This window comes from Opisthorchis viverrini (genome assembly GCF_000715545.1).
Source record: "Opisthorchis viverrini unplaced genomic scaffold opera_v5_44, whole genome shotgun sequence".
In the NCBI taxonomy this organism is placed as follows: domain Eukaryota; kingdom Metazoa; phylum Platyhelminthes; class Trematoda; order Opisthorchiida; family Opisthorchiidae; genus Opisthorchis; species Opisthorchis viverrini.
The window spans coordinates 1,304,345-1,330,900 of NW_008751700.1; the positions used below are offsets into that span (position 1 = coordinate 1,304,345).

The following is a 26,556-nucleotide window of genomic DNA, read 5'->3' on the forward strand; positions in this document are numbered from 1 at the left end:
TTCAACTCCACGCTTGGGCTACTCAAGGGTGGCCTGTACGTATGCAACCCAACTTATGAGCTTTAAAGTGTTAGCTGTGTAAGCAAGGGCCGAGATGACTCAGTGGTGAGAACACGGATTTACTGGCCAGAAGGTCCGTTTTTTGAATCAGACCCCTGCATTTCGGCTTCTCCTGTCTAGGCTTGGGCAACCTGGCAGTATCCCAGTCCTCGTGCTTGTTTCTGGTGGTATGGCAGCTAGACATTGATAGGGCGTTACGGCTGAACGTTTTTTTGTGTAAGCACATGAGACAAACACATTCGGATGAGGATACTTCCGTCTGTCAAACGGTGAAAAGCGATAGCCAACGATGCAGACGATGGGTCCCTCGGTATTCATCCGATGAGTCCCAATCAGAACAAGCCGCGTAGTTGGTTGCATATTTGGTTTAAAACACACTTGGATATACGGATTTTTCATGACCATTCGTAGTCGATTGGGGTCATGGCATAGGGTTACCTACGAAACCGTGTACCTAGGATGCTGCCGCCTCTCATCGAGATAGAATTTGAACTACTTGCGCCTTCATAATGCAAGTAGCAGGCGATACTGCTGCGTGTGGACATCAGATTGCAAGAGTGAACAAAGCTGGACACGCGATTTATTGTGCTTAGTTTTGAACTTGTTTATGTCTATCAATAATCGTGTTGGCTATGTTGTTGGTTTGTCTACCGAGCTTGTTCATTTGTTTGGAAATTTTCCATCACTATTGGAGAGGGCTGTTGCTTTCGGATAGACTGGATTCCAGTGAGATCTGGTTCTATTTTTCTAGCAAACTCAATCATGAATAACCTGGAGCAGGATACGCTGATCCCATATAGGTTGACGGTGCATGTTTACTAATCATAAAACAACACAGGAACTTATTCTCGGGATTCATCAGCAGCACATCTGTCCATTGCACCTTCTGATCCTCAGACAGTAGTGTTGCAGTGAGACTAGATAAGAAATCTTAGACATTACATTCACCACTAGCTATATTGTGACTCCGTTCAACTTTCAAGTTTCCAAAGCAATAGTGCCCGAATTCTTGTGTACTTGACTGTGTTCTAGCGTGGTGAAATGACCAATGTGTATGACCAGTTCGTATTGTAGGATCCTGGAAAATAATGTTCTATAACCACCGCAACTGGTCACGAATGCGCCTAAACTAGCCATGCAAAAAGCCTTGAGTCCACACGACACAGACCCAGCGTAAAACAGGTGACACCAGAAGCGAAGACAGGATATCCGAAGAGAAATATGCTGAATCTATCGTATGAACAGACGGTGACCAGCTATCTCTGACATGAATGGCCTACCCCCGGAAGCTGGTCTCATGGACACACAGGCAGATGGATCTAGCCCCATCGGACCTCGGCTGCACAGCTAGTTTTATGTGGCTGGTTGTAGAATCCGTTGTCCAACTTGCTTACCATTGAGTACCCGGAAAGTTTTCGTAAATTCACACTATCTCTAACACTCCAGTAAGATTAAACTCCGACCTTCACCACATCAATCACCTAGGGAGAAATTTTAAAAATGACTCCAGGGCTGACCCATTTTATGCAGTGGGATGATTTAGAGCTGGTCAGACAGGGTGTGAACGAATAGAGTATCGTGGATACATACGGATCCGGTGATTTTTACATGACTTTTTTCATTACCTTAGGGCTATACGATATTCCTAGTTATTTTTACGTACACGATGTCCTTGTCTCACGGCGATTGCCACACTAACACCTCTCAGTCTAGTGACCGGCATCCAAAATTGGAGACCTAGATTCCATGTACCGAATTCACCAGAGTTTAGTGGCCGGATGGACACAACTGTGGCAATTCACCACTCCAGAGCTTCAGTGCATCAATCCACAATTAAGTAAATAGATAATATCGGTGGACTTTTGGCCGCTTCAACCTTTCTTACCCGTGAATGCATTGAGCACTAGATTAGCAAATAGATATGCCACAACCCACGGGGTGTCAGTGTGGTTCATTATTGGATATCTTTAACAGTATATGGACACCCTGCGACCAACCTCGTTGCGATGGTATGATGAGACTCCTTGACTTATTTGCATCAGCTTCCGATTCAGACTTTCCTGTAAACGTGAGTTTAACGGTGCTGGATCAGCAACCAGAATTGCTTAAATGCATAAGATTACACATTAAGTTTGCCGGAGAACTCAAATGAGCTTTTCACTGCTTTGGCAACAGGATCAGAGACAGTTGTGGGGATATGGCAGCAAATCCGGAGTCCATTTTGTTGTTGTAATGATTCAAACGATATATATATATATATATATATGATTCAAACAGTATATATGTTTACAAGTTTGTAGTTAATGAGATTATTAAACAGGAAGGTAAAACACAACGACCAAATCTGTCAATAACAAGTGAGTGAAGTGGCTGAATTATGAATATGTACTTGCAGAGCTGACATTGTTGCGCTCATGCTACTCAAAAGAGTTAACATCGTTTGAAGAACTAGCCAGCGACAACTAATTTCAAGTAAACTTTGTGAAAGCTTTCAGCTTCGTGTATGTTCGCAGAAATCAGATCCTGACCCCTTTCACATTTAATATAAAAAATTGCTTCGCACGTGGGTGGCGAAAGTTTATTAATAGGTTGAATGGAAGACTGGTTCCTGGGTAGAATTTATTATATTGAGGCTCTTGGTGGTCTACATTTGTCTTTGGATGGTAACGTTGCAACATGGTGAGTTTTGGATTTCTTATCCGGATCGCACCAAGCCTAGCGCCAGTGTCTCGCAAAGGCCTCAAACGCCTGCTTTATAGCAAGCATCTAAGCTACTCGCCAGTAATCCAATTTCATTCCCAGTTGAATCCATTTAATCATTCTGGTGGAAGTGACGGCGTTATCGTTGTCGATCTTAACCTTTCAGTGTTGTCTAATGCCAACGCGGCGTTTGAAAGCAGCTGGCGCAAAAGTTCAGTGAGAAAAATTATGTAGAACCGGAGAGGTGTGTGATGAAAACTAACACTGACATTGCGGCGTGTCACGGTGAAGCATACCTGCAAAGAACGAACAAGGCGGACACGAACGTAGTTACTTTCACTGCTCGCAAAACGTAAATCAAAATCGTGTGAACCGGGAGCAACGACAGAGCGTCTATTTCCTTAGCCCTTCAGGCAGCTTTTTTCCAAGGCACTCGCCCACAGTTAGGCGTGAATTCCGAGTGGCGAACCCGAAACGAGTAAATTGCACTGGAAATAATTTTCCATACATCACTTTGGGGTGGCTTAGTGGTTGTTAGTTCCAGTGGGTAAATTCAATAATTTCCACCGCTTGGGAGCGTCTTACATGTCACTATGCTTAATCTCTCGTTGAAACTTTGTCAGTGTATTGGAATCCGTGCGGCACAAATTACGAAAAAATATCCCTCAGTAAGGTCCAGAAAGTAAGGGATTGTGCAAACTTTAAAGAAGAGAGACTGAGCAATAGGACTCAGGGCGATGATTGGCTGATACCACTCTCTTTTTGCTTCTTCTAGCATAACCGAAATTGTCCTTGTCTTGATCCTAACATCGAACCGCGTACGGACGGTAGGTCCTCATTCAATGATGAAACGTTTGCAAGTCAAATGCTAACCCCGGTAAACAGATCAGCTGCAGCCCGTGCAACGGTTAATTTCCCAAATAATTCACGATCATCAAGTAGAACCTGATATTGTCAAGACGTGTGCTTGGATGAACACCATCCGTAACTGTAAAACAGAAGTTCGTTTTGGGAGATTAATCCATTATGCGCTTTGCCCTGATTGGGGCACTTCAGGTGCAGGTAGCAGAGACCGCCCATGTGATTTTCAGGCTCACACTTTCGATTCCAAGACCAAGCTACCGCAGAGGTAAATTGTGCACAAAGTATATGCGGATTCAAGTAGTTTTTCTTGTTCTAACTGATCATTGATACTTGTTGGGAACCTGACGACTACTTGATAGCCAGAACTGTTCCAAACTTATTCACCATTTCCGAGAGGGATCCGATAAGTACCCAGCAATGGAACAGGAGTTTATCTGATGTCCACCAAACGGTGAGTTTGATATGGAGCACATCTAAGTATTTGTATAGCGCTAATTCAATCTTTGTCTCATGTAATATTAATTTCATTGGAAGGGCTTTCAGCCAGTCACAGCCAAGGTTTCGACTCTCTCTGGGAGGGGATCCACGAAGGGATTGTGGCACATGGTTACAATTTATCGAGAATAAAACTGCTTCACTCGTGTGTGTAAGTAGTTCTGACTGGCACGTAACTGGCATCGGGAAGTTAATGCGTCACGAATAGTAACCGCCGTGCACGTGTCTATCAATATACCAACTGGGAACCGTCGATCTCCACGTATGGAGTGGATGGCACCAGTCGGATGCGAGTGGTTCCCGACACCATAGAGATATCACTAAAAACAAAATCCTCATACGGGGCGGTGGAGTCTAGCAGAGTGCCTCAGACTTGGACCGGGTGTCTAAAATTACCATACTAGTGGGATTCGGTTTGTATGGCGGCGTTCAGGGAGGAATCCCGATTGTCTCAGCAATTGTAAGTAAGCAGATAGACTGTTTTTTGTTTGAATATTTACAAACGACGAGTTTACCAAGTTTCGTTACAATCAGGGCTGAATTATTTCACGATAATCAAGTTCACGAGTATCCTGACTGTACGGGTCGTCAGTAGAGTGCTGGAAGAATGTTCCCATGATGGCACTCTGGTAGCGATTCCTGGATTATTGCGACGAAGTCGTCTAATATTTTCTTCAGAATTTGGAGAAGCGATCTAAGTAACATCTGTACAATGCTGAGAATTCCAGAAGAATGAGAACGATGTGCAATACTAGGGTAAACGTTTAGAGGCATCTCCGATATGGATAGCAATTCAGAATGCTTAATGGAGATTTATTTTCCACTAGTTGCACAAGATGGCCTCCCACCAAATATCAGCGTGCTAATCGCAGCCAAATGGCTGTCTGTCTCTCGGGTCAATTTGACTGGCATGTAACCTCAGCAAGAAGAACGATTGTGCATTGACAAACCTGATTATGACGACAGAACTGAAGCAGAATATCGACCAAGCAGAGATGGTAAGCATCCGAATTGATTAGTTTGAAACAGAAGCTTTTGTGTACACGTGAGACAAGGTATGACATCCATACTTGAAGTGTATTTCATGTCCCCCTTTACAATTACTCATGAATTTCACTATTTACCTTTTTTCCTACGATAAATATTGAGTTACTTTGCCAACGAAAGAAGCAGTCGAGATACCAACGTTGGGTTCGATCCAGACTTTCCGGCCAGTGAGCTTGCTTCTTAAGCACCGAGGTACCTCACGCTCTTTCAACGTATCGTGGAGTGTTATACTTTAGTTTTATCAGTCTCCATTATCCACCAAAGTTTTAGTCGCAAGAACATCTCAATTGGCGGTCTAAGCGCCCATTGAGACCAGAAACAACTTTCTTCCGTAAACGGAATAGACAACAAAGGGAGCATTCAGCCGTCGCTTGAATCTACCAGCTCAGTCGATTCCCACTTTCTAAAGTTAACTGATAAGGTCTCGTCTGTAGATCTTTTACGAGGGAGACAGTACGCTGGTTTTCTCAGGCATGTTTTCAAGAACCCCAGTTTACTGGTTAATTTCCAAGTGATTGGTTGTTAAGTTGTCCGCTGAGTTTTCGAAACAGCAGACAGATGCTTCGCAAACGAGCAAGGAGACACAGTCAGTGCGTTTTTTAGAAGGCATCTTTTTCTTCTCAACTTGCGTTGTTTTTAGGTGGACATCAAACACCTAAAACTATATAGGGATAAACAAGTATCCACCTGATATTTTTCCCTTCCGACACCAATGCAAAGTTCGCCGAACAGATAAGTATGGGACACCTGTGTGGTTTCGGAACGTGCGCGTGTTCGTTTCACCTTCTGGCTGCGATTTACATGGACGAGGTAGATGCGCATGACTCGCTTGGCTATTCAGAAGCTCTGGCAGCCTGATATGTAATAAGTCCACCAGAACCACGTACTGAAGTCCATCTCGAACAACACTTCTGATATTGAGACTTACTGGAAGGTACCGTCCGTAATTCTGCAAGATGTTGGGCGACCCACTTGTGGAATGGCTCAACTTGGTTGCTGCTTGCTCGAACATTTATTTTTACAAGCCGACAGTACGGTGCTGCTAGATGATCTGTTAGGTTTTAATTGAAAAAGAGCATCTATGCGGACCGAGGGTTGCTGAACGAAGAGATGGAGCAGGTGAGAAACTGGAAATGTGCGTAAACTGTTCCAGCTGGGAAGCGCAACGGGCCCACAGAAGCCTCCGGTGAGCGAAACAATGACTGATCACAAAGGTTCAATTACTTATAAAAAAGAAGAGAGCCTAATTCGTTGGGCCGAACATTTCCAAGACCAATTCAAAGCAGCCAATTCGGAAGTAGACTCAAACATCTCGAGTTGCTGCCCTGAAGAACTCCCACCCATCCCGTTTGAACATGGAGGTGAAATGCACAGTCGGTTCTTGTTTAACTTATCCGCATCTATCCGGTAGAAAGACACCGCTGCATCCAAATGCAGTGAGTAAACAATGGTGCTCGCAGTGAGTGTGGTAACCAAAGAGGAAGTAGCTTGTAACTAAACTCTGTGTCGCTTAGTTTACGCCATCTTAAGAAGGTGCGCGAGGATGCTGCCCGAGAACAGCCAGCAGGATTCCGGCGGGGAAGGGGCTGTGTGGATCACATATTCACACTCTGTGGTGTCAGAGTATTGGCATGTGTATCGACGCCACATAATTGTTTTTTGACTTCAAGAGCGCTTTCCATTCTGCCAACCGGTTAGCTATTTTCAACACGATTGCGCAACAAGGTATGCGCGTTTTGCAATTGCATACATGTAGACGCGTGAGTGCATGGGGAGCCCTACGAAAACTTTCCCAGAAATGGTGACGTACAACAATGCTCAATCCCTCCATTTTTGTTTGGTTTCGTTATTGATGAGGTAATGAGGTGAACAGTAGCAGATCTCTAAAACCCCGGCATTCAGATTTTCCCGAGTGAGAACCTTACCGACCTGGAATATACAGACGATATGGTTCCAATCTTTGGAAAGGAGAAGCAAGCCAAAGCATTGCTAGAATAGCTCACCAAGGTCATCAAGTCCTCCAGAATGTGCCTTGCGACCACAAAGTGCAGAGATGCAGCACGACGTACAGTCTTTGTACATACTATTGGGAATTCAAGAAACGAAACTGGAAGTTGTGGAACACTAAAGGTGTCTCTGATAGTGGTGCGACAGACGAAGTGAACTCCAGAATCTCGAAGGTCAGAATTACGTTTGTCAATTGTACCATTGCGGCGTCAAAAAGGCATCTCCACGGGTCTCAAAAAGCCTCAAACTAGAATATGGGCTGAATTGTTGTACGGCTGCGAGACGTAGCGAAATCTGACGGAGTATCTCAGACACCTTCAGGACTTGAACCACCAGTGTCTGGGAAGTATAGCTGGAATCGACTGGGACGAGCGAATTCACGGAGGCGGTCAGAAGACGTGTGTAGTGGAATGGAGGGTATTCCCCGCAAAGAATGCATCCAGCATTGCAAACCAAGCTGGCTGAGCTGTGTTACACAAGCCAAGCGATCACCTAACGAGATGAGCACGGCTTTCCGTGCCTAACTTGGAGAGGCCCAGATCTAGAGTTGGACAGAATCTGACATGGCAGAAGGAAATTAAAAGATATTATGAAACGTTTTGGCGATACCAGCCCTCAAGAATGGGGTCCACGTGACCCTCCCTGCGCCTGGCTGGAGACACTTAGAGATACGGGAGCTAACCGACGTCAGTGATATTTATGTCGTTAGTTCCTATCTAGATTGTCTGACTGAGTGCTGAGGCACAATGACCAATTCCAATATTCAACTATGGTGTCGGACAAGATGGTAGGGGAGGGAGCCTATTCGGCTCATGTCATATAACTCCGATTCGGAGAGCCGGTTTTGCTTATTATCTGTCTTCCCGTTTGGTTTGGCGTACTTCATCCGAATGCAAAAGACGAAGGCGACTTATTCACCAAAACCTACGCCCCAAATAGCGGCCTTTGCTGAACGGGACATTACACCCAGAGCTTCCAGGCTATGGAGGTCACGTAGAAGACTCAATCCACGAGCAGACAAATAAAGTACAACCTCCAACACTCATGAATTCAAGCTAAGTTGGGGCGGAAGCGTCAGTTTGCCGAAAATCACACTTCACATTGCTACCACAACCCAGTTCCGTAATGGAATTTATACTGAGGAAAATAGGGGCAAGGAACAGGACGAGACACTGGAGATTATGTCTCCCTGCCATCATTTCATGTATATGTTTAGTATTATGCGTCACAATAATCTGGATGACTGGCAGATGCAGAGGGACCAACAAAGGCAAACTGTCTGGATGTTAGTTAGGTTTGGTGTGATAGTTCGTGGTACATAGGTGTATGGTTGAAGCTCACGGGGAGGAGGTTAATGTGGCACAACGTTTGGTGGGCCTTGGGATGTGATACCGTTAGCAGTATGCTCACGATCGCACCGTTCCAACGCTAGCTGGCGAAGCTCCTCAACCGTGTGAGCGAACATATTCCATTCGTCTGCGCGAGGGGTGACCATTGTCTAAGGTAAAGTGAAATATTAAGGGGAGGTTATTCGGGTGTATAAAAGGGGCAGTGGAACGTCACGAAAAAAACAGCAGTCCATCGCGACGACCTCACTGGAAACAGTTCAAACTGTCTAGTTTCGAGGTCACATTAACAAAGTACTAAAGAAACTACACCCAGTAAAAAAATGCTCACACTGCTGACTATCACTAAACAGCCAACTATTGAAAAAAGACCGATTTTGGTGGACACATAAATCATTAACATTAGGGAAAACAAAACCACTTCCTACAGAGAATAGCACACAACAACCTAGTGAGTAGGCACTTTCAAGAATGGAATCTCTAATACTCCCTCTCTACAGAAGTACACCTCCTTGCAATACACACGAGTTTCCGTCTCGCATTTGCTGACGTTATACCTCATGTCCAATAAACAATCTTGATGACCAGTGAGCGCTCGCTTATTTACAATATGTCCATATACACTGATCCGTGAAATTAAACGTCATACTGATCTCGCATGACTAAACCAAATCCACTTAAGATGAAGAGATGGCTGAAGGAATTTTAATGACAGGAGACATCGAGCACATGTGCTGGGAGAACTTTGAAGGCAGTAGGGTTAACCCTCCTCTAGCACAAACTGGAAATGCTGTTGGCTCGGGTAAGGCAGAAACAGAATGAACAGAAGAGAAAACTGGTAGAAATGCTCAGGACAAGAGAAGGTGGGTTGTTCAGCTGCTCGCTTGGCTTGGGAATTCTGTTGCAGAGTACCCGATTTAGTAGAGAGCAACCTATCCGCATACAACCGTCCCTCTTCAGTTTTAGTCACAAGCTTCAGTTATGCTATGATGATAAAATGCTGTACCGCCACGCTAGTTGCCAAGGGTAAGACTAGCCGAAAAGATGTGTTATCGGGGCCTGAACGAATCTGCGCAGTGACCATGTGACGACATTGAAGTGTACACTTGTGTCTGGGGGCCAGCGTCTCCTTATAACCGAACATCACATCAACTGGATGGATGTGTTACGTGCGGGCTGCGGACAAACCGAAGGCATGTCTTGATTAGTCAGAATGTCAGCCAATCTGGATCGAGCACATATAGCTCGACCCTCCTGACATCCCCACGGAAATTCTGGCGCAACCTTGTGTCAGCCAATCGGATCGAGCACATATAGCTCGACCCTCCTGACATCCCCACGGAAATTCTGGCGCAACCTTGTGGAGCATTCTATGATGACCCTGTAAGTACGGTTATGGTAATCTCCTTTGTCTCCATAAAGAGCTATCAGAAGATACCGTGTCATTTGGTATACCAAAGTGGGCGGAGCAGAAAGCCAAGGACCGACATACCGTTGGACCACTGTTCAGAAAGTCAAAACTTGGCACTACACTTCCAATTTTGGAGCAAGAGATCAGCGAATCCTTTCATTCTGTTGATATTGCAATAATTCTGAGAAAGGACGGAGCGCTTCACTGATTAAGATAAGGGGACTCAACGTAGTGTAGGGGTACATATTTCCACAGCATTATGACGAGATCCCACACTTTACATTACCACAAAACGAGCTGTTGTTTTCGGTAGAGGTCGTAATTGGAAAAATCCGATTTTTGTTGTTGTATCGTAGGTGGCTGTCTATTAGTGAACTGAGCCTGTCAGACTAGGCTGTTAGAAGACAGGAGATCCGGAACACGGTTGTATTGTCGGGACAAACATGCAGATCTTAATGGTCGAATATAGCCATTCGGTTGGTCGTCCTGTCCAGCCAGTGGCGACGTTCCGGCCGAGTTTCACACCCACTCGCTATCCACATGCTGCTAAGCCGTGTTTGGTAAACTCCGCGCAGGTACCTGCTATCCGGATGGTGTGGTACCGATGGTGATCTTAATGACGCGTCGTTCTCCGCACATGTACTTTTCATGTCTGGACGCCCCTTGACACTGGTAGACGGTGTTCACACAAGCGTAGTGCACGCCTGAACCCCATTAGCCTGATAAGCCTTGTTTGCTGCTCGAACGAATCTGACCACTTTGTACCAGCTTGGCGACTGTTCTATCACGCACATGCTCAGTCATCAAGACACACACGGGGACAAGATTCAGTCACAAAACAGGACTGCTCTCATAGTAGTTTTGCGGGCACAGCCTTTTAACCACAGTGCTATTCGCTGCTGACGCCAAAGGTGACGCTATTTTGAAAATCTTACTTCTGCCTTGGTGACGCGTGCATTGATTTCATTTGTTACTGTGTAGTAACAGCTTATACGGCAGTGAAGTGATCAGCAAAACTAAACTCATCTTTCCAAGATTACAAAGTGGTGCATGGGAGTGAGAAATTCTGGACTGATATCATATACTTTGAGGGGATAACATTCAAGCCGAGACACGGGAGTACATCCGATATTCTGTGTGAGGAGGTTTGTGCATACGCATTATTGTCAACTGACAGAACAATGCCATCCGGATAATCTGGGATTTCCAGATGCGATTTAGACATCAAATTCGATATTCCTTATAAAGTATGCTTTATGGTGGTGTCGGTAGCAAAACTGAACGAAAAGAGGGGGATTCTAGTTGTGGGAAACTCTCGGATAACATCCAACGCAACTCGAAGTAGGGAAATAAGTCAGAAACTTCGAGGACATTCTTCAATGACCTCAATTCCTCCACTCAATAGTCCACTGACAGTGCTGTATTTGCGCACCAGTTTAGCAGCCCCGCCTTCAATTCGCAGATACCTACCCCACCTGTCCAAATCATCGGTGAACGAAACTGTGGCAGCTACATCCACTGTACGACAAGTCGCGGTTCTTACAGATGATGATAACGTATATGCAAAAGAACTAGCCCATTCACGAAGCCAAAATCTCCTATGAAGTCATGGGAAACCGGCATAATATATGGAAAATTTTAAACTTAAAGGAGCGTGGTGAAGTCAGATTTTATCGTCTAACGTTGAGGCTGACATGGGCCACCTTCTTGTAGATATCCTCGAAGGTTGCCGAAGGCAACCGAAAAGCCGGATTATAACAATTTATTCCACTACGCCATGTTCCGTCTTTGCAGTTTCCATACTATACACCACACGGCGCTGAATATCTCTAACAATCTTCGAGGCGAGTTTGGCCCGGAACTCATAAAACCGATATAGCTGTTTACCCCACAACCACGAGCATCACACGACAACATCGTGACTTGCCTGCAACCTTGACCGAATAAAGCTCACCTGTTCGTATGCGGCGAGGCGACTCTATGTGATTTCACATTGCTATTTTTCCACGCCACAAGTTCACCCCGACACACAGGCTTCAACGACCCTAGATATATAAACGAGTACACAACGCGCACACAGGACACGAAACGAGAGAACAACAACAAAGGTTGACCCAACGTGGAAACGCGAAGCCATTGACACCCAGGCCGCGGACAATTCAGGTGTAGCAGTTGAACGTGTAAAGGAAACCACCTGTGTCCGCACAAATTCGGGGGAATTACTGCGACTCACGTTCAAAACGATAAGTCAGCCTTGTTGAACTGTTTCATCCGGACATTGCACTTTGTCTCACCAACTTTGTCTCTCACCTATCGCACCTCGTTCTCACAACATATATTTCATGGGTGCCTATAACCTTCTGATTACCTAGTTGATTTTGTAACGTAGTGCACTAAAATACCCCTTTGGATGCAGCAGTTTCTTCAGCTAATCTTCTTGGGGTGCCTATACCTTCTGATTACCTAGTTGATTTTGTAACGTAGTGCACTAAAATACCCCTTTGGATGCAGCAGTTTCTTCAGCTAATCTTCTTGAACAAAGGTACAACGAATGATCAGACCAACCCCCTGAGTTAAGACAAAACACGACGACTCACCACCGCCTTCAAACAACACTGGAGCGAGTCTAATCGGCCTTGCGTCCACATGGCGCTTCAAGGCAGAACGGCGTATTAGTAAGTCAAAAACCGAAGGAGGGTATGAACTTGAGGAATATGGGACGAGTTGAGTGACAAGGGCAGACTGCTAACTTATACACCGTCCGAAATATTCAAGATGCTGGTTCTTGTTAGGCACCAGATTTGATGATATTACGGACAGCAAGGTTTTCCGTCCGCTTTGCGAATCGTATGGAATAGTTTTCGGGCAATCCCAAATTAACTGACTTCCTCCATTTTCAGAGCCTACTACGCCAATTGTGCTTGAGATGACGTGGTGGATTTATGCTCATCGTCCAAACGAATACAACCTCTCGCATCGAGCTGCAACAGTGATAGTGCTTATTTGGTAGGCTCCCACAAATAACAGAAATACCGAGTTACCCGCCCTACTATCTGCGTCTCCCGAGGATACAGCTTCGCATAGAATCGGTTGACAGGATTGTTTAACATCTGGATGAGAAAACGTTTTGGGGATCAAACGACGAGTTTGGTTCTGACGTCATCTACGGGAAGCTTATAGAAACGGACGACAGCATAATTCTGAATGGACGTGGGCAGACCAGGAAGATCAACAGGCCAGCTCAGAGCCTTACCATCGGTTACTGATGACTATGTGGTCGGTGTGGTTAAGTGGTCGCTCACTGGTAGAACGACGCCAGGTAATGTAACAGAGTCTGCTGCTTCGAAACCCAGTACAACAAGTAAACAGTTGGTATCAGTACAGAGATGCATAGGACGACAATCAGTGCCAGTATGTTTTGCACCTGAGACACCTGGCGGTACCATATACTGGGAAGCGTGCACCGAGGCCTTCGGGGGCAGGAACAAGAGCTCAACCTGATGTGCCAGATAAATGAGTAGCTAGCTCCCGAATCGGGGCTATAGTTGTTTGGGTGCATAAATTACAAATAGGGAACGGATTATGTTTCGGATAGCTCGACCTTTTATGAAGGCTGATAAAACAGCATAAAGCTGGTTACTTAAGGAATTCCAACCAAATAAGGCAGCAAAAAACGGAAGCTGAGAACTATACCGATGTAGGCGCAAACCAACAAAACAGCTACAGAAGTGTCTGAAGTTTGTAGGCGGTGTCTAGATAGCATAAACTCGATTACTGTACTTCGAACTTTTATCTGATGTTCTGTTGATGAAATGTCAAGGGTGCGTGGTGAAGCAGCTTGCTGGCCAATCAACTTCAGAGTGCGAACACTAAAGTTGCGATATAAACATAAGAACAAAACTTGAGGAGCGGAGGTGAAGCGTAGGTGTGAACGGTGCTCGACCGTTCCATTAGTCACTTCCTTAAGTGCAAAGCTAACGTGCTTGTCACTGGGATTAAGAAAGGGTGAAGGGGTTTTGAGAGATAATACTAGAGACAGGTTTCAGGTTCCAGCAGTGGCCTGTTTTCGCTTGCCCGTCGTGTTGTGTACATCAGGTAAGACGAACCGGTCGGTGATACGATTCAGGTTTTTTTGTGGGCTGAGATACTGCCAGGGCGGCCATACCTACACAGGAGGACGATTAGGATGGTCAACCAAAGCTTAACCGCAAGCCAGTGATGGCTGGTGTGAGAATACCAGAGTAGAACAACCTTAAGGGACACGTCGCCTCACATGTTCCAAATTCCAACCTAGAAGGCCAGGAGACCATTTAGTCTAACTACTGTTCATCGACTAATCTGGTACAGCAGACTGCGGATTTAACACGGACAACGTCCAGTAGATCTCAATGAATTGCACAGGTTCACGAACCGTTAAGGTACCCTATTAGTGATGGATGAAAGCACTGACCCTACCTTGGCTGACGAACCACTACCGTTAATTAACCTTCCCCACGGAAGTTTTAACTATTCCATAGGTAGGTATTTTGCTCGGGTATCCCTTTATTTTCTTAAGTACTTTGCCGAAAACAATGACGTACAATAGCAAAATAGAAAAAGAGTGGGGACAAACGGGGCACCGTGCACTCTCGACCAAACAGATCAACTGCTTAACATCCTACACTCATCATTTTTGAATGCACTACTGAACAATGAACCTCGTTATTTTTTCGAAAACCTCAACACCCAGTTGATCAGTAACTCACTTCGTTTAGATCATAAATATGGATGCGACCTCCACGATCACCCGCAGCAATATGCAGTCCGGAAGAGTGGAACCGACACTTACTAATTGCAGTTTGACCTTCGGTGACGGTCCGAGTTGCTGGGACCTGAAGGTAAAATTAACGTGGGAAATTGGAAGATTCTAAGTAGTGGGACAGGGAGGGAGATAAATATATGTCCAGTCAAGTGGATTCTCTACTAATCATGTCCAATTGTGCGAAGAATACAGTAGGTAGCGGATGTGCAGACAAATATATACACTGCCATTGGGGAGTCGAGGTAAGACGACTCGTCTCTGAGATTAACACTGTAAAACGAAAGCTTTAGCTCAGCAGCAACGAACACTCTTCTGAGTGACTGTTTTTGCACACTTCTAGTATATTTTGAAGAGCCGTCACTTTCGAAGGGAAGAGGTGTTAAACACTGACTTTTTGTTAAACGTGAGCTGTTTCCCTGTCACCGGTATCAGCTTCATACGCTTTCCAATAAAAATCGGGGATTGCGAATTCCTCGCCTAGAATATAACGTGGGCAAATACTTCCGACACTACTCGGTAAACTGTGAACAAAGTTTCGTTTGTACGAAATCGTTAGTCTACATTGGCCAGTTCATGTAGACTTTCTATACGTCCCTCGTTCTAAGGTGCCATTGGTTTTCTCCTGAGAACCGCATCCACATAACGGAAGCAGTTTTCAGACTTTTTTCGGCAGTAGATGGGAGTGGTAGGTTGTTAAGATTTATCGCTGGTTGATTTGGAGTCAATAATTGAAAATATTCGTCTACATAACATCGGTTAGATTGGAACTGACGAACAGTCGGATTGCGAGAAGAGTGCTCAAGCTTACTGGTGGAGATATCAACTAAAAGAATTTCAATTGACAAAGCCATTGTGACCCCATATTGCTGACTATATGTAGCACTGGAACTGTATACTGAGGGTGCAAGAAGGTAGTGACAGTTTTAGAAATACGACTGGAATAGTGAACCCAATTCCAGAAGTGAGCCATACAAGGAATTTATAGTTTCTGCCAACAGAAAAATTGTGAGCAGAAGCGGCCTCAGAGGAACACATGACTTTGTCACAAATTCGAAGTTACTGACTGAGTGGGCGAAGTCGAACGTGTCCGTAAACAAAATGTCCAGAGTTGTCTGTGTTCAGGTCTTACCAGCGCAGGCAGCTAACGGGCTACTATATGGTAGGGGGGGCTACACCCAGTCTAAGTAGCGAATGATAGTCCGGTTGCGTACTTCTGGAAGTCTATATCCCAGAGCTAAAGAGCCTCCCCGTCGGTTCCAAAAGTTCATATGCTGTTCCTGTAATGCAACCCTGGTTTTTCAGTCGTCTTGGGCAATCAGTGAAATATGTTTATACATCCGAATCCCATCCATCCTAAGAAAATTCGTCTCATCGGACAGAGCACATGATATCTTATAAGCATATCTGTATTTGTATTATTCCAGCACATTGGAATTATCTTCTAGGCAACATGGAGTTCCGAAAGCCCGTATTCGTGTCGTGTGAAGGGGCTCTTATGGTAGATTAAGTTGCGTCGAATAGTTCAACTCGACGATTTGGCGACTAGTAATTCTACATGGTGGTACGAATTTTCAGTTTTATTTCAGTTTCTAGTTGCAACTTCGTATAATTTCGTACACAGAATTTGGGGTCTGACTATGGAACTTCAGTCAAAATATTATCTAAGCATAGACTACGAATAACCTGAATGTACCGGAAAGGTCGCAGGATTCATTCCTCCGTCGTCCGTAACGGACTGGTACTTCTCTGTGTTTAAAGTTGCTCGATTATACATACTGATCAAGGACGATGCATTCATAATTTGCTAGTTCGTCCAAGATGAGCGAGATAGTTCAAGAGCTAACAGGTGAACCTACTGACCGGAAGGTCCGCGGTTCGGACCCGACCCCGACATCCCGACTGCGCCTGCCTAGGCTTGGACGACCAAGCATTATATTGTACCTTGTGCTTCCTGCAGGAGGCATGACAGCCAGACACCGAAATGGCGTTGCAACGGGACGGTTATTTATTCTTAATGACTACTTGACCTAGTACACATTGTGCAATCAACAGTTACAAAGTTCCAAGTTTGAGCACCATCTGAATTATGGAAAGACCTGAGACCGTCTCTAGACTTCACAAGAATCATGCTTTATTTGGTTATGAGAAGCATACGCTTAGTGCCCTATTTAGTCACCCGTACAGCGACCTCCCCTGTTAGGTGGTCATTTACAGTCATTCCCATCATTGCTCAGTCAAAGTTTGGACTGGCGTTACCTGCACAGCATTGGCTCCAGCAATTTATGAAATGAAAGTACATTTTGCACTGAGGTATCTTACAAATGATGGTGAGCATCCCTTCAAGATGCGTCCTCTTAGCGGTAGCTTTAGAGGGGTTTCACTGTAATGAGAAATTACAACATCAAATAACCGATTTGGAGAAATCATGCGGTATACAAGCGAGTGTCTATATCAGAAACGAGGATCGTAGAGCTATCGCTCACCTCAGTATCTTCATTCAAATTCCACAGATCAAGCTTTCCGGAACAGTCAACTGTGGCAAACATAGCAGGATGTAGGGGGGACCAATCGGCATCAAACACTATATCTGACGCTTCTTCGAATGAACAGATGGGGAACGAATCCTTCGTAGACCACAATTTGACAGACCAGTCGAATGAAGTGGTGAGAAACAGCGAAGAGAAGCTTATCGGGCCTTCAGTAGCATGTGTGGAGACGGAGGTGATGGGTGCTTGGTGACCCTCAAGTACCTCGACAATCCCAGCTTGGCTGGAGGAGGAAAAGGTTAGAACGATTAGTCCGATTTATAAGGACACAGAAGAAACGACAAAGTAGGAATTTAAAAAAGTGGAAAAAATCGGTTGGATGACCAAAGCAAAAACCGAACATGTTCTAGAGAGACGGAGAGAGAAATTGGGCAAGAACATTCCGTATCCAAAGAAAAAAATAGAACTTTCAATGCCTATGGTTATTTAACCGTTGTTCTCATGGAGAACAAGAGGACCCAAAATAGCTTTCGCCATATAATTCACTGGAGGTGTACCAGAAAAATATGCCAATGGTATAATTTGCGCGTGTGGAACGTACGTACGCCTGATGAACGCAATTCGAAACACTCCATAGTCAAAGGATGCAGACATTTCCAGTAAAGTTTCCAAAGCAAGTGTTGGTAAAAAAAAGTCTGGCATCGACCCTAATCACGAGGGGTTAAGGCACTGATACGGTACCCTAGATATCATCCGAGTAAACTTCCAAACAATCGCGAAGTCCTCTGCGCTTTTATTTGTCACGCGTCTCGGTCACCACTTGATGCACCTGATTTCTCCTGAACCAGCTTTTTAGTTTGATAGAGGGAAGTGTTAACAGATGTGTCAAAAACTAGCGGCTGCCGTATCATAAAAAACAACACTTCTGACCGATATGTAGCGAAAACAGGTGGCAGCAAACGGGTGATGGCAACTGCGTACTGTGGGCATGGGTATCCACGATAGGCGTGAGCACGCAGCCGGGGTCAAATAATCGGAGTGTCACAACTTCGGCTGGTCCCATTTAACAACTCTTCTGTGGATCACAGTCATAGGAAAGCTTGTATCCAGAAGCTATCACCTACAAACTTCAAGCGATTCTGCAGCCGCTTTAGTGGGTCGCGTCGGTACCGGTATAGCTTTCTGTTGCTTTGCTTCCGTAAATAGCCAGGTTTGTGCCATTCGTTTATCAGCTCTCATAAAATCCGCAGTATCTGAAATAAAATCCGTTCCCTATTTGAAGACATAGCACTAGTACACTGATTGCAGCAGACAGTCGTTATGATGCGTATCAGTAATTAAGTTCATATCTTTGTCCTCGGCGAACCAGCTAGCACTGAGACCGAAGAGCTCACTGCATATCCATCGCGTTGCCTACATATGCATCTACTGAAACTGACCTGAGCGTTTTGTGCGGAGACCAGAAGGAGCGACCTAAGCGTGTGCTTCGTCAGATCTGTTTCGGTTTTCGCCTTATTAAGGTAACAGATCAGAACAAATGTCAACTTCTGGTGAGATTACTGGATGACTAACTTAAATCCAGCGTACGGATTGAGCGGGTGAGCACGGTTATGAAATTACTGAACAACCGTACCACGGTGCAAAAAGTCCGAAAGCGCGGAATACGCATTCAACAAGAAACCTAAAGTCGAATACGGCACATGGTCGACCAAAAAGTGGAACAAGCATGAACGACTTTTCAACTGATAAGGGAAGAAGTTCAAACACTGTTGTCAGAATGGCCAGAGCAGGAAAAGCAGAGGTAGTTATTACAGATATGTTATCAAGAACAAAAAATGAGGAACACTACTGTTTTTGGGATTTTGTCATCAGATCAACACATACCCGGCGGTTACAATATTGTCGGTGGTCAAAATGACGGTAACGGTATTTTCCTCAGCATGGTTCTCGGTCTGAGCCTCCCAAGCTAGCCTTCACGTCAAAACATCCACTAAAGGTGCACAAGGTCTATTAATGCCCAAAACGAAGTCAAGAACAGTTGTACAGCACTTCGTATATACAGCGTAAGCGGTTATAACTTTCTGGAATTTCTGACGCGTTCTGGATGCGCCATTGGCAACCGGCATTTGGCCAATACTGGGTCATGACTGGCTGTTGGGTCCAGATTGTTGACCAATCAGGTCTCGTCTTGATGCCGGACCGGCAAGCGTCCCGAATTCTGGGCCAACCTCGAGCGGGCCAGGCTTATCGGCCGTAGCAGCGCCTAAAGACGTGCGGTATAGCGGGATTCGTGTGGATTCCTGCCTAACAGTAATATATTTAGATTTGGTGACTAAAGTAAACGGGGAACAGAATAAAAAACAGAATGGATATAAAAATCAAGTCTCACTGGATTGGACGGAGGCTATTCAAAAATTCCGCTAAACGAGTGGTTCTGGCAACGCATGACCATAACGAGTTCAAATTTTGCATGTATCACTTTTCACAGCATAGTGCCGAGCGACGTAGTCGTTCGTATCACGATTGCCAAGCTAATTCCTCGGTTCGCTACCGACAACCCACGGCGAAGTTTGCACATGAATTGAAACGACTTGCCTGGGTTGGTCATGTGAAAACGATAGAAAATTTGACCACGATAATGGGTCTACTGTTGTTCCCGCGTGAGAGGTGTTCGTGTATTATCTGGCTAAGTTTTCGTGCAGTGCGCCAAACGCTCAGCCTTACAAAAGCAGGAGAAAGCACACAACCATACACCGGGGGTGGACCGCCACCTTCTCTTTCAGGTTTAAATCGAGCGCTGGTTTTGTGGTAAACCAGTCTTACACGACCTAAGGCTGCCCCACTTTGACGTGGTGGTCGGACTTCAGTGCTGCNACCAATTTATTAGCTCCCGCCTGCAATGCGCAGCTACCTACACCTCCCCCCAAATCATCGGTGGACGAAACTGCGGCAGCTACAACCACTGTACGACGAGTACGCGGTTATTACAGCTGACAATAATGATGATGATGAAACCGGTCTTAGTGTTACTGTCAGGAAAGTTCTTTGTGAAGATTGGAAGGTATGGAGACTGGCTGTATGCACCAACAGGTTACCTTTGACACAACTAGATCGGCATCTTCACAACAGCCATCAGTGTGAGTTTAGCAGATCTTGGAATCATATTTTTGGTTGCAAATGTGTGTTCCTTCGACGTTACATAAATCTTTATAAATCTCCATCGGCTCCTTAAAAGAGCAAAAATTTCACGAGTACATTTACTCATATACCTTGGAGAGTGTTCGTGGAGGTTTCTGTCCCATTGAATAGGCTTACAACTTGGTCCATCTCAATTTATAAAGGACAGAATAACGGTAGAAAATGAACGAGTTTACTTTGGACTACGGTAAACTAGTGATCAATGAATTATTTAAAGCAATCGATACAGCTTACTGCTCAGCGAAATTAGCATTCCACTCTTATTGGAAATAATCAGCAGTGCGCATCTCAGAAAAATCCAGAGGGTTTCAGACTCGCGAGCTCCCGGCTAGTGGTTTGACCAATTAACCTTTCGGGCACGAGCGGTTAATCAGGACAGCGATTAAATTGCACTCAGGCAAGACACAGCACCAATAATACTTCAGTCATAGAATCCACATCACGTGTTAGCTGGCTCCTTGAGTGACGATTTCTCAGATGGAGGTCTCACTAGTATTGCGAAATTATTCTTCCTCTGAGCTACTTATGGATTGTAGGTAGTTTCATAGAACGTGCATTGCTGATGTTACCTGATTAAGTTGCAGTACTTCTCGGCCTTTCAACATACGGTGCGAAAATTCCCAACCATCCTCAAGCTACAGATAAAATTAGCTTTTCCGTTGCCAACGAAAAACTGACACCTTGTTGTGGTGGTCGGGCTTAGAAGTTGAACTGATTCCGACGACTGTACTGGTGAATGGTCGTTCCACAAGGCGTCACCACTCTACAGAAGTCAAAGGAAAGCAGTCCGACGAACACTAACGAGTAGTCGTACTACGATTAGTCGTAATAAGAGGCATACTGGAGATAAAGATGTACCGTACTGTGTCAGGGCAGTAAAGTGTTTCTACCAAGCGACTAACATATGCAAATTTATGGAAATGATCATGGTTTTCCCAAGGAAAGACATGTGGGAGAAGGTCGATGCTGAAAATCACACGCCACATCGTTCAGCGCGATGGCTGTGAAATAGAAATAAACTCGAAATAAAGGTAAGAATTATCAAGAGCTTGATGCCCTCGGGATATATCAGCCAGGCTGGTCAGACCATAGAGACAAGGTCCCCCATAACAACCGAACTAGCCAGACTTTTGAGTCAAGCGCTACGGTAGGTGTACGAAAACAAAACCCTACATCCTTGCACTGCCTTGTGGGCCCGATTTCTATCTCAAACGCTCAGCTCGGGATACCACAAACAAACTTTTTTTCGGCCTGCGCAACTGGGAACTATCATTTTTACCCTTGAAACTCGTCGTTCACCAGGCCCGCCCACACACTCTCCTGACCCTTGAGTCGGTCTACTGCGTTCACCCCACGTGCCAGTCCTCTAAACATTATTCCCTGTCTGAACTACCGCCCTATCAAATGAACCAAATAGATCCATTACTAAACTGAAATACCTAACCCACATTGCAGGATTCTCTATTCATACTCTCCGTCGAATAGGGCAACTAGCAATCTTTTCGGGAAACATGCTTTCCATTTCTGTCCATGTACGTTATGTCCATGAACCTTAAACCACTAAGGACAAGCTCAGATAGTCCACGTTTCATTGTTGAGGTATCTGGTGGTCCCGATACAATGGCTAGTGGTGTCCACGGTACCTGAACATGCCAGACGAAGTTTCACCATCAGAAACACTTTCTATTCGGACTCATGTAGGATATCCCAAGACCGACCTTTTTATAACCCAAATACAAACAGTTTTAGGCGCACGAAAACCATTAATTCATTACTAAGAAATGGCATCGTGAAAGTAAACTTCAAGTAGAATGGAGAACGAAATGCCGGCGGTATATTCAAATAAGTGACAAGTCACCAGCCAAAAAGCCAGCAAGCACTGTTAAACCAGAAATATTTCGCGTGCTGGTAAGAAAATCAATGAAGCAAAGTGCCGTCATATCACCGTGAGATGGATGATTATCAGTATCACATATCACGTGATCCCGATACATGTCACTTAAACTTCCGGTTCATGATTTCATATATGGTGTCTGTTTAGAGGACCGATTGTTGCGAAAAAAGAGTGAAAGTGAGGCTAAAGCTGGAGGAAAACGCTGAGAAAAAACTGGTTCAGTTATTCGTATAAGACAAAGAAATCAAATTAAGGGCTGCAAAACAAGAAACGGCAATGCGGTTCAAACGCGAACTACTAACAGAAAGATCTGTAGTTTGAATGAAGCCAGGGTGGTTGGATTGCTCCTGTCAACGCTTGGGCAACCTGGTAGCACTTCATTTAGGTTGCACGGCAGACAAGAAGAATTTTACAATGTAAGGAATCGTTTTTCAAACAAAGAGTGCACCGGTGCCTACGGCACCAGTTTCTGAGTGTTCATTCTGAATATTCACTCCCCAATGCAACCCATTCAACTCAAAAATATAAATCTTCCCTTTTTAGAGGGAGGTACGATACCACAATAGACGAGGAAAACAGTCATTCAAGACTTCCGCCCATTGACCCAGCTATTTAAAGTTGCTATCAAACAATCCGGCTTCATTTAGTTACTATTTGAGTCCGATTTGTTCGGCGTTTCAGTAACTTGTAATAATATGATGCCGCGCCATTACTGGTGTTTCAGTGCTGAGTACATTCGCTTTAGGAAATCTACACTGGCTTAGGACAATCGGGAAGAATTTTCACCTTCTGAGTCTGGATAGTCTTGCGGGGACCAACACAGAGCGAACTATGGATAGCTCAAAATTATCCATCCTGATGAAAACACACGGAGTCAATCGCGGTAGACTACGGTAGAATGACTTTGTACTCTGAGTCGATCTGAGCCTGATCAATCAATCCAACAAAATGAGGGCAAACTACTGTTCACAAAATGTGCCACCTATCCAGCTACGGTAAGCTCAGCAAAACACAGACAACACAACGTACAAGTTGTGAATATCATTCATACGTCATGCTTTATTACACTGTGCTTCCACTAGGTGTGAATCTGGGACCTCTCACAGCAGAGCACAAAAGATCACGTGTATAACGACGTTAATTCTTACGTATCTGGAAAACCACACAATTGTGTGGGCTGAGTTAAAATACATGGCTTAGCGATACCACACATGTCGGAGAGGGAACTCCAAAACGATCGATGACTTTGGTCAAAAGTATACACATAAGGGGAAAAATGACAAGTTTTGTTGTGGAATATGATCCCATGTCATTAATCTGAATGCCGCATTTTGGCCTTTCCTCATCTCTGAGTGTTTATCAGTTTTTGACTCCCCATCCAAATACTCGACCGTCATGATAAGGCACAAAGTCCACTTGCAGATGGCCACGAAAAGGATCTGCCTGAGTTCCAAATATACTAAACAGTGACGAATGTTTAAGCTATGTTGCTAGAAATAATAATACTGAAGAATTTCTACCAACCTCATATTTGAGGATTGAAAGTTTGCGGGTATTAAATATTGATTATTAGTTGTAGCCAGAGTAATAAACAGTCACAAAGCACATGGTAGCGAACATTTACATCACGATCGCAAGGAATGAGGCAACCACCATCTTTGACTTCAGGACGAGTAAAGCAACCGATGAGGATAGGTCATCCTATGAAAGAAGTGATGAGTGACCAGTCCTTGATGCATGCACATCGGATTTTTACTTTAAGCTTCAAATGAAAGCGAAGACTACGCGATAGGATAATGAGCTAAGCAGCTGGTACAGAACGATATTTACATACCTCCCATGTCGTGACCCAGTGTAGACGCGGCCATCCTCTGACCCTACAAGGAAGTTGTTAACATCTTCGTGGAAAAAACTCATCGACGTGGCTGACACGGGACGTGTCTGGCGGTAAGTGAGCTCCATTGACTGCTGAGGTTGGCTGAGCATGTCCAAACTCCAGGAACAGAGTTTTCCATCCGAGCTGACGCTGATGAGATTATGAGCATTCTGTGTACCGACAACCTTGACTGCATGGACCGGATGAGTGTGGGCGGTGGCCGACAGCATTGTCCGTTGGACAGGAGTGCGTTTGGTACACCTGAAATGATAAATATCCGCGATTACCATAAGTACACAACAAACAAACAGAGGAAAACGGAACAACTCACACGGAAGACACAACCATCCCATTCTCATTTCCTCATCAAAAGCCTTGTGTGAAATTTGAATTCAAAGTTCCAGCGCACCAATCCTTAGTAGTCCAGTGTACGAATAACACGTCAGTGTATGGAAGAATGTATCGAGGCTCTGACTTAACAATCGCATCATAAGTCAGTGAAACAAGCCCACGAAGTTATGCTTGGCTTTGGTTTGGTCAATATCTTTCTGTGGACACCTTCATGCATATACGCAATCCAAGGCACTGTTCAGCCAATCAACTATAAACATGTAGCAATTCAGAGCAGTCACAAGACCTCCGACAAGTAATACGAAGCCGCTGAATTGTCCCAGTAGCAAGGTATCGTATATCTGGGGCATATTTGGCAGTTAAGCATGCCGCTTGGCATGTCAGAGGTACAGAAATGTCAAGCGACAGAGGACTCACCTGGCTGTCACCTGGATGGGCGGAACCTCAAAACCTACCAGGGCCATGTGTGGTTGATAACTCGAAGCAGGTTAGCAAAATGGTCTTCAAACACATTAACTCACGAAGTAATGTGGGTATTCAGTCTACCCTTACAAGCTGCCTATGTACATTTTGCAATATTCGCGACCAGAAAAGGCATTTTAAAGTAGCCCACTAATTTTTATCTCTTGGATCACCTCCATCATCTCCATAAAACAACCCTGAGTCTTCAGTGATGCTGACGCATTTAAAAACACATTTTGCTGTTTTACTTTTAGGGGTTTCAAGTTTTCGCTTCCATCCATTCATCGTCCTTCGTCTCCAGTCATTCATCTTTTGTCATACATATACCACGAATTTATGGGACGTATGGTCTCAAATTTCATTCTCTAATCTGCAGTGTTGAATCGGTATTTTTCACTCCTTCAAAGAGAAACCGCGAGTCCATCTCCCGGGCGTTTCTCCCCTCCAGCAACAGCGACGCAGTCCATTTTGGAAAAAAAGTGTCGGTGACCGAGGGTGCCAATTCTCCCACTTCAGAAACAGACTTCCACAGTTGAAATGATGGATATTCAGTAGTATTAATGGGGCAGAAGAAAGCCAGTTTTCAACAAACGAAGATCGCTACATAAGTATTTAAAGAAACTGAGTGAAAATTTGCCCCCACTTAGATTCGGAGTTTGGGTAAACATATGCTAGTGATCTGAGAAATCTATAACCCCTTTTGCGCTACTATTATCACTTAGTAAGATATATACTAGGTTTCTGGCCACTTTACTCATTCGCTTTATGTGTGGAAACAAATAAAGTGCTGCTGGGCTTGTTTCATACACGTCACGTACGACATACTCACCGATGAAATCTTGTTTAGTTCCGATTTCAAAAATTAACTGACTCTTCATGGTCGGTGGGCAGGAATTAGTCATTTTGAGCATGCTAATAAGGCGTCACAGGAGACAGCCAAGATCTTAACTCAAAGTAGTCCGGTGTTGAGTACTACACCACTTTCGAATGACCAAAGCAAGACTGTCTTATCCAGCGGCAGGTATTCAGTGACGAGGTTCGACTATGAGACTTAGGGCCTATGAATTACGATGGTACGCACGAGTGAGCGCGCACATACTTGTATGTTCCCTACGTTGGAAAAGAAGTCAACCACAAACTGGCGAACTATATTACACACAAGGCCGCTGCCGACAAGGAAAAATGTATAAAAACCATCACAGGACCAAAAAGCTACTCAGTACTCCAACCAGAAACCGCTCATTCTGGCGCATAGAAGATGTTGCCAGTTGTAACTTGTTTTCCACTTGTCTCCCATATACGGTACTTCCAAATTTCCAGCAGGTGAGGTTGCACTCTTCGGGTATTTTCCTCCTGAAATTTGGTCCAATTTCTTGTCTTTCGACACACCGAAGCCTCTTCCATCAACCACCATGAGAAACGCTCGTCAACCTCCACTGTCCTTCGGGTTTCCGAAGCCTTCTTGCTCAGATGGCAACCTTCCGAATTTATTTCGAGATAATGAATACTTCTCCTACAATCATTTGCTTCTATCGTTGGCGCGCATCCCAAGTCCTCA

General features: G+C 44.7%; 1 protein-coding gene across 1 annotated transcript in view; it reads right to left on the minus strand.

The window, feature by feature from the left end:
* Positions 1–8,240: 8,240 nt before the first annotated feature.
* The window catches only part of T265_03205 (hypothetical protein), a gene marked incomplete at both ends in the record, with an annotated part of 43,313 nt that continues 24,997 nt past the window's right edge, over positions 8,241–26,556 (minus strand). The window contains 4 exons of the mRNA XM_009167624.1: positions 8,241–8,671; positions 14,676–14,801; positions 17,215–17,500; positions 24,144–24,446. Coding sequence (XP_009165888.1) covers positions 8,525–8,671; positions 14,676–14,801; positions 17,215–17,500; positions 24,144–24,446 — 862 coding nt within the window. The remainder of the gene's footprint in view (positions 8,672–14,675; positions 14,802–17,214; positions 17,501–24,143; positions 24,447–26,556) is intronic.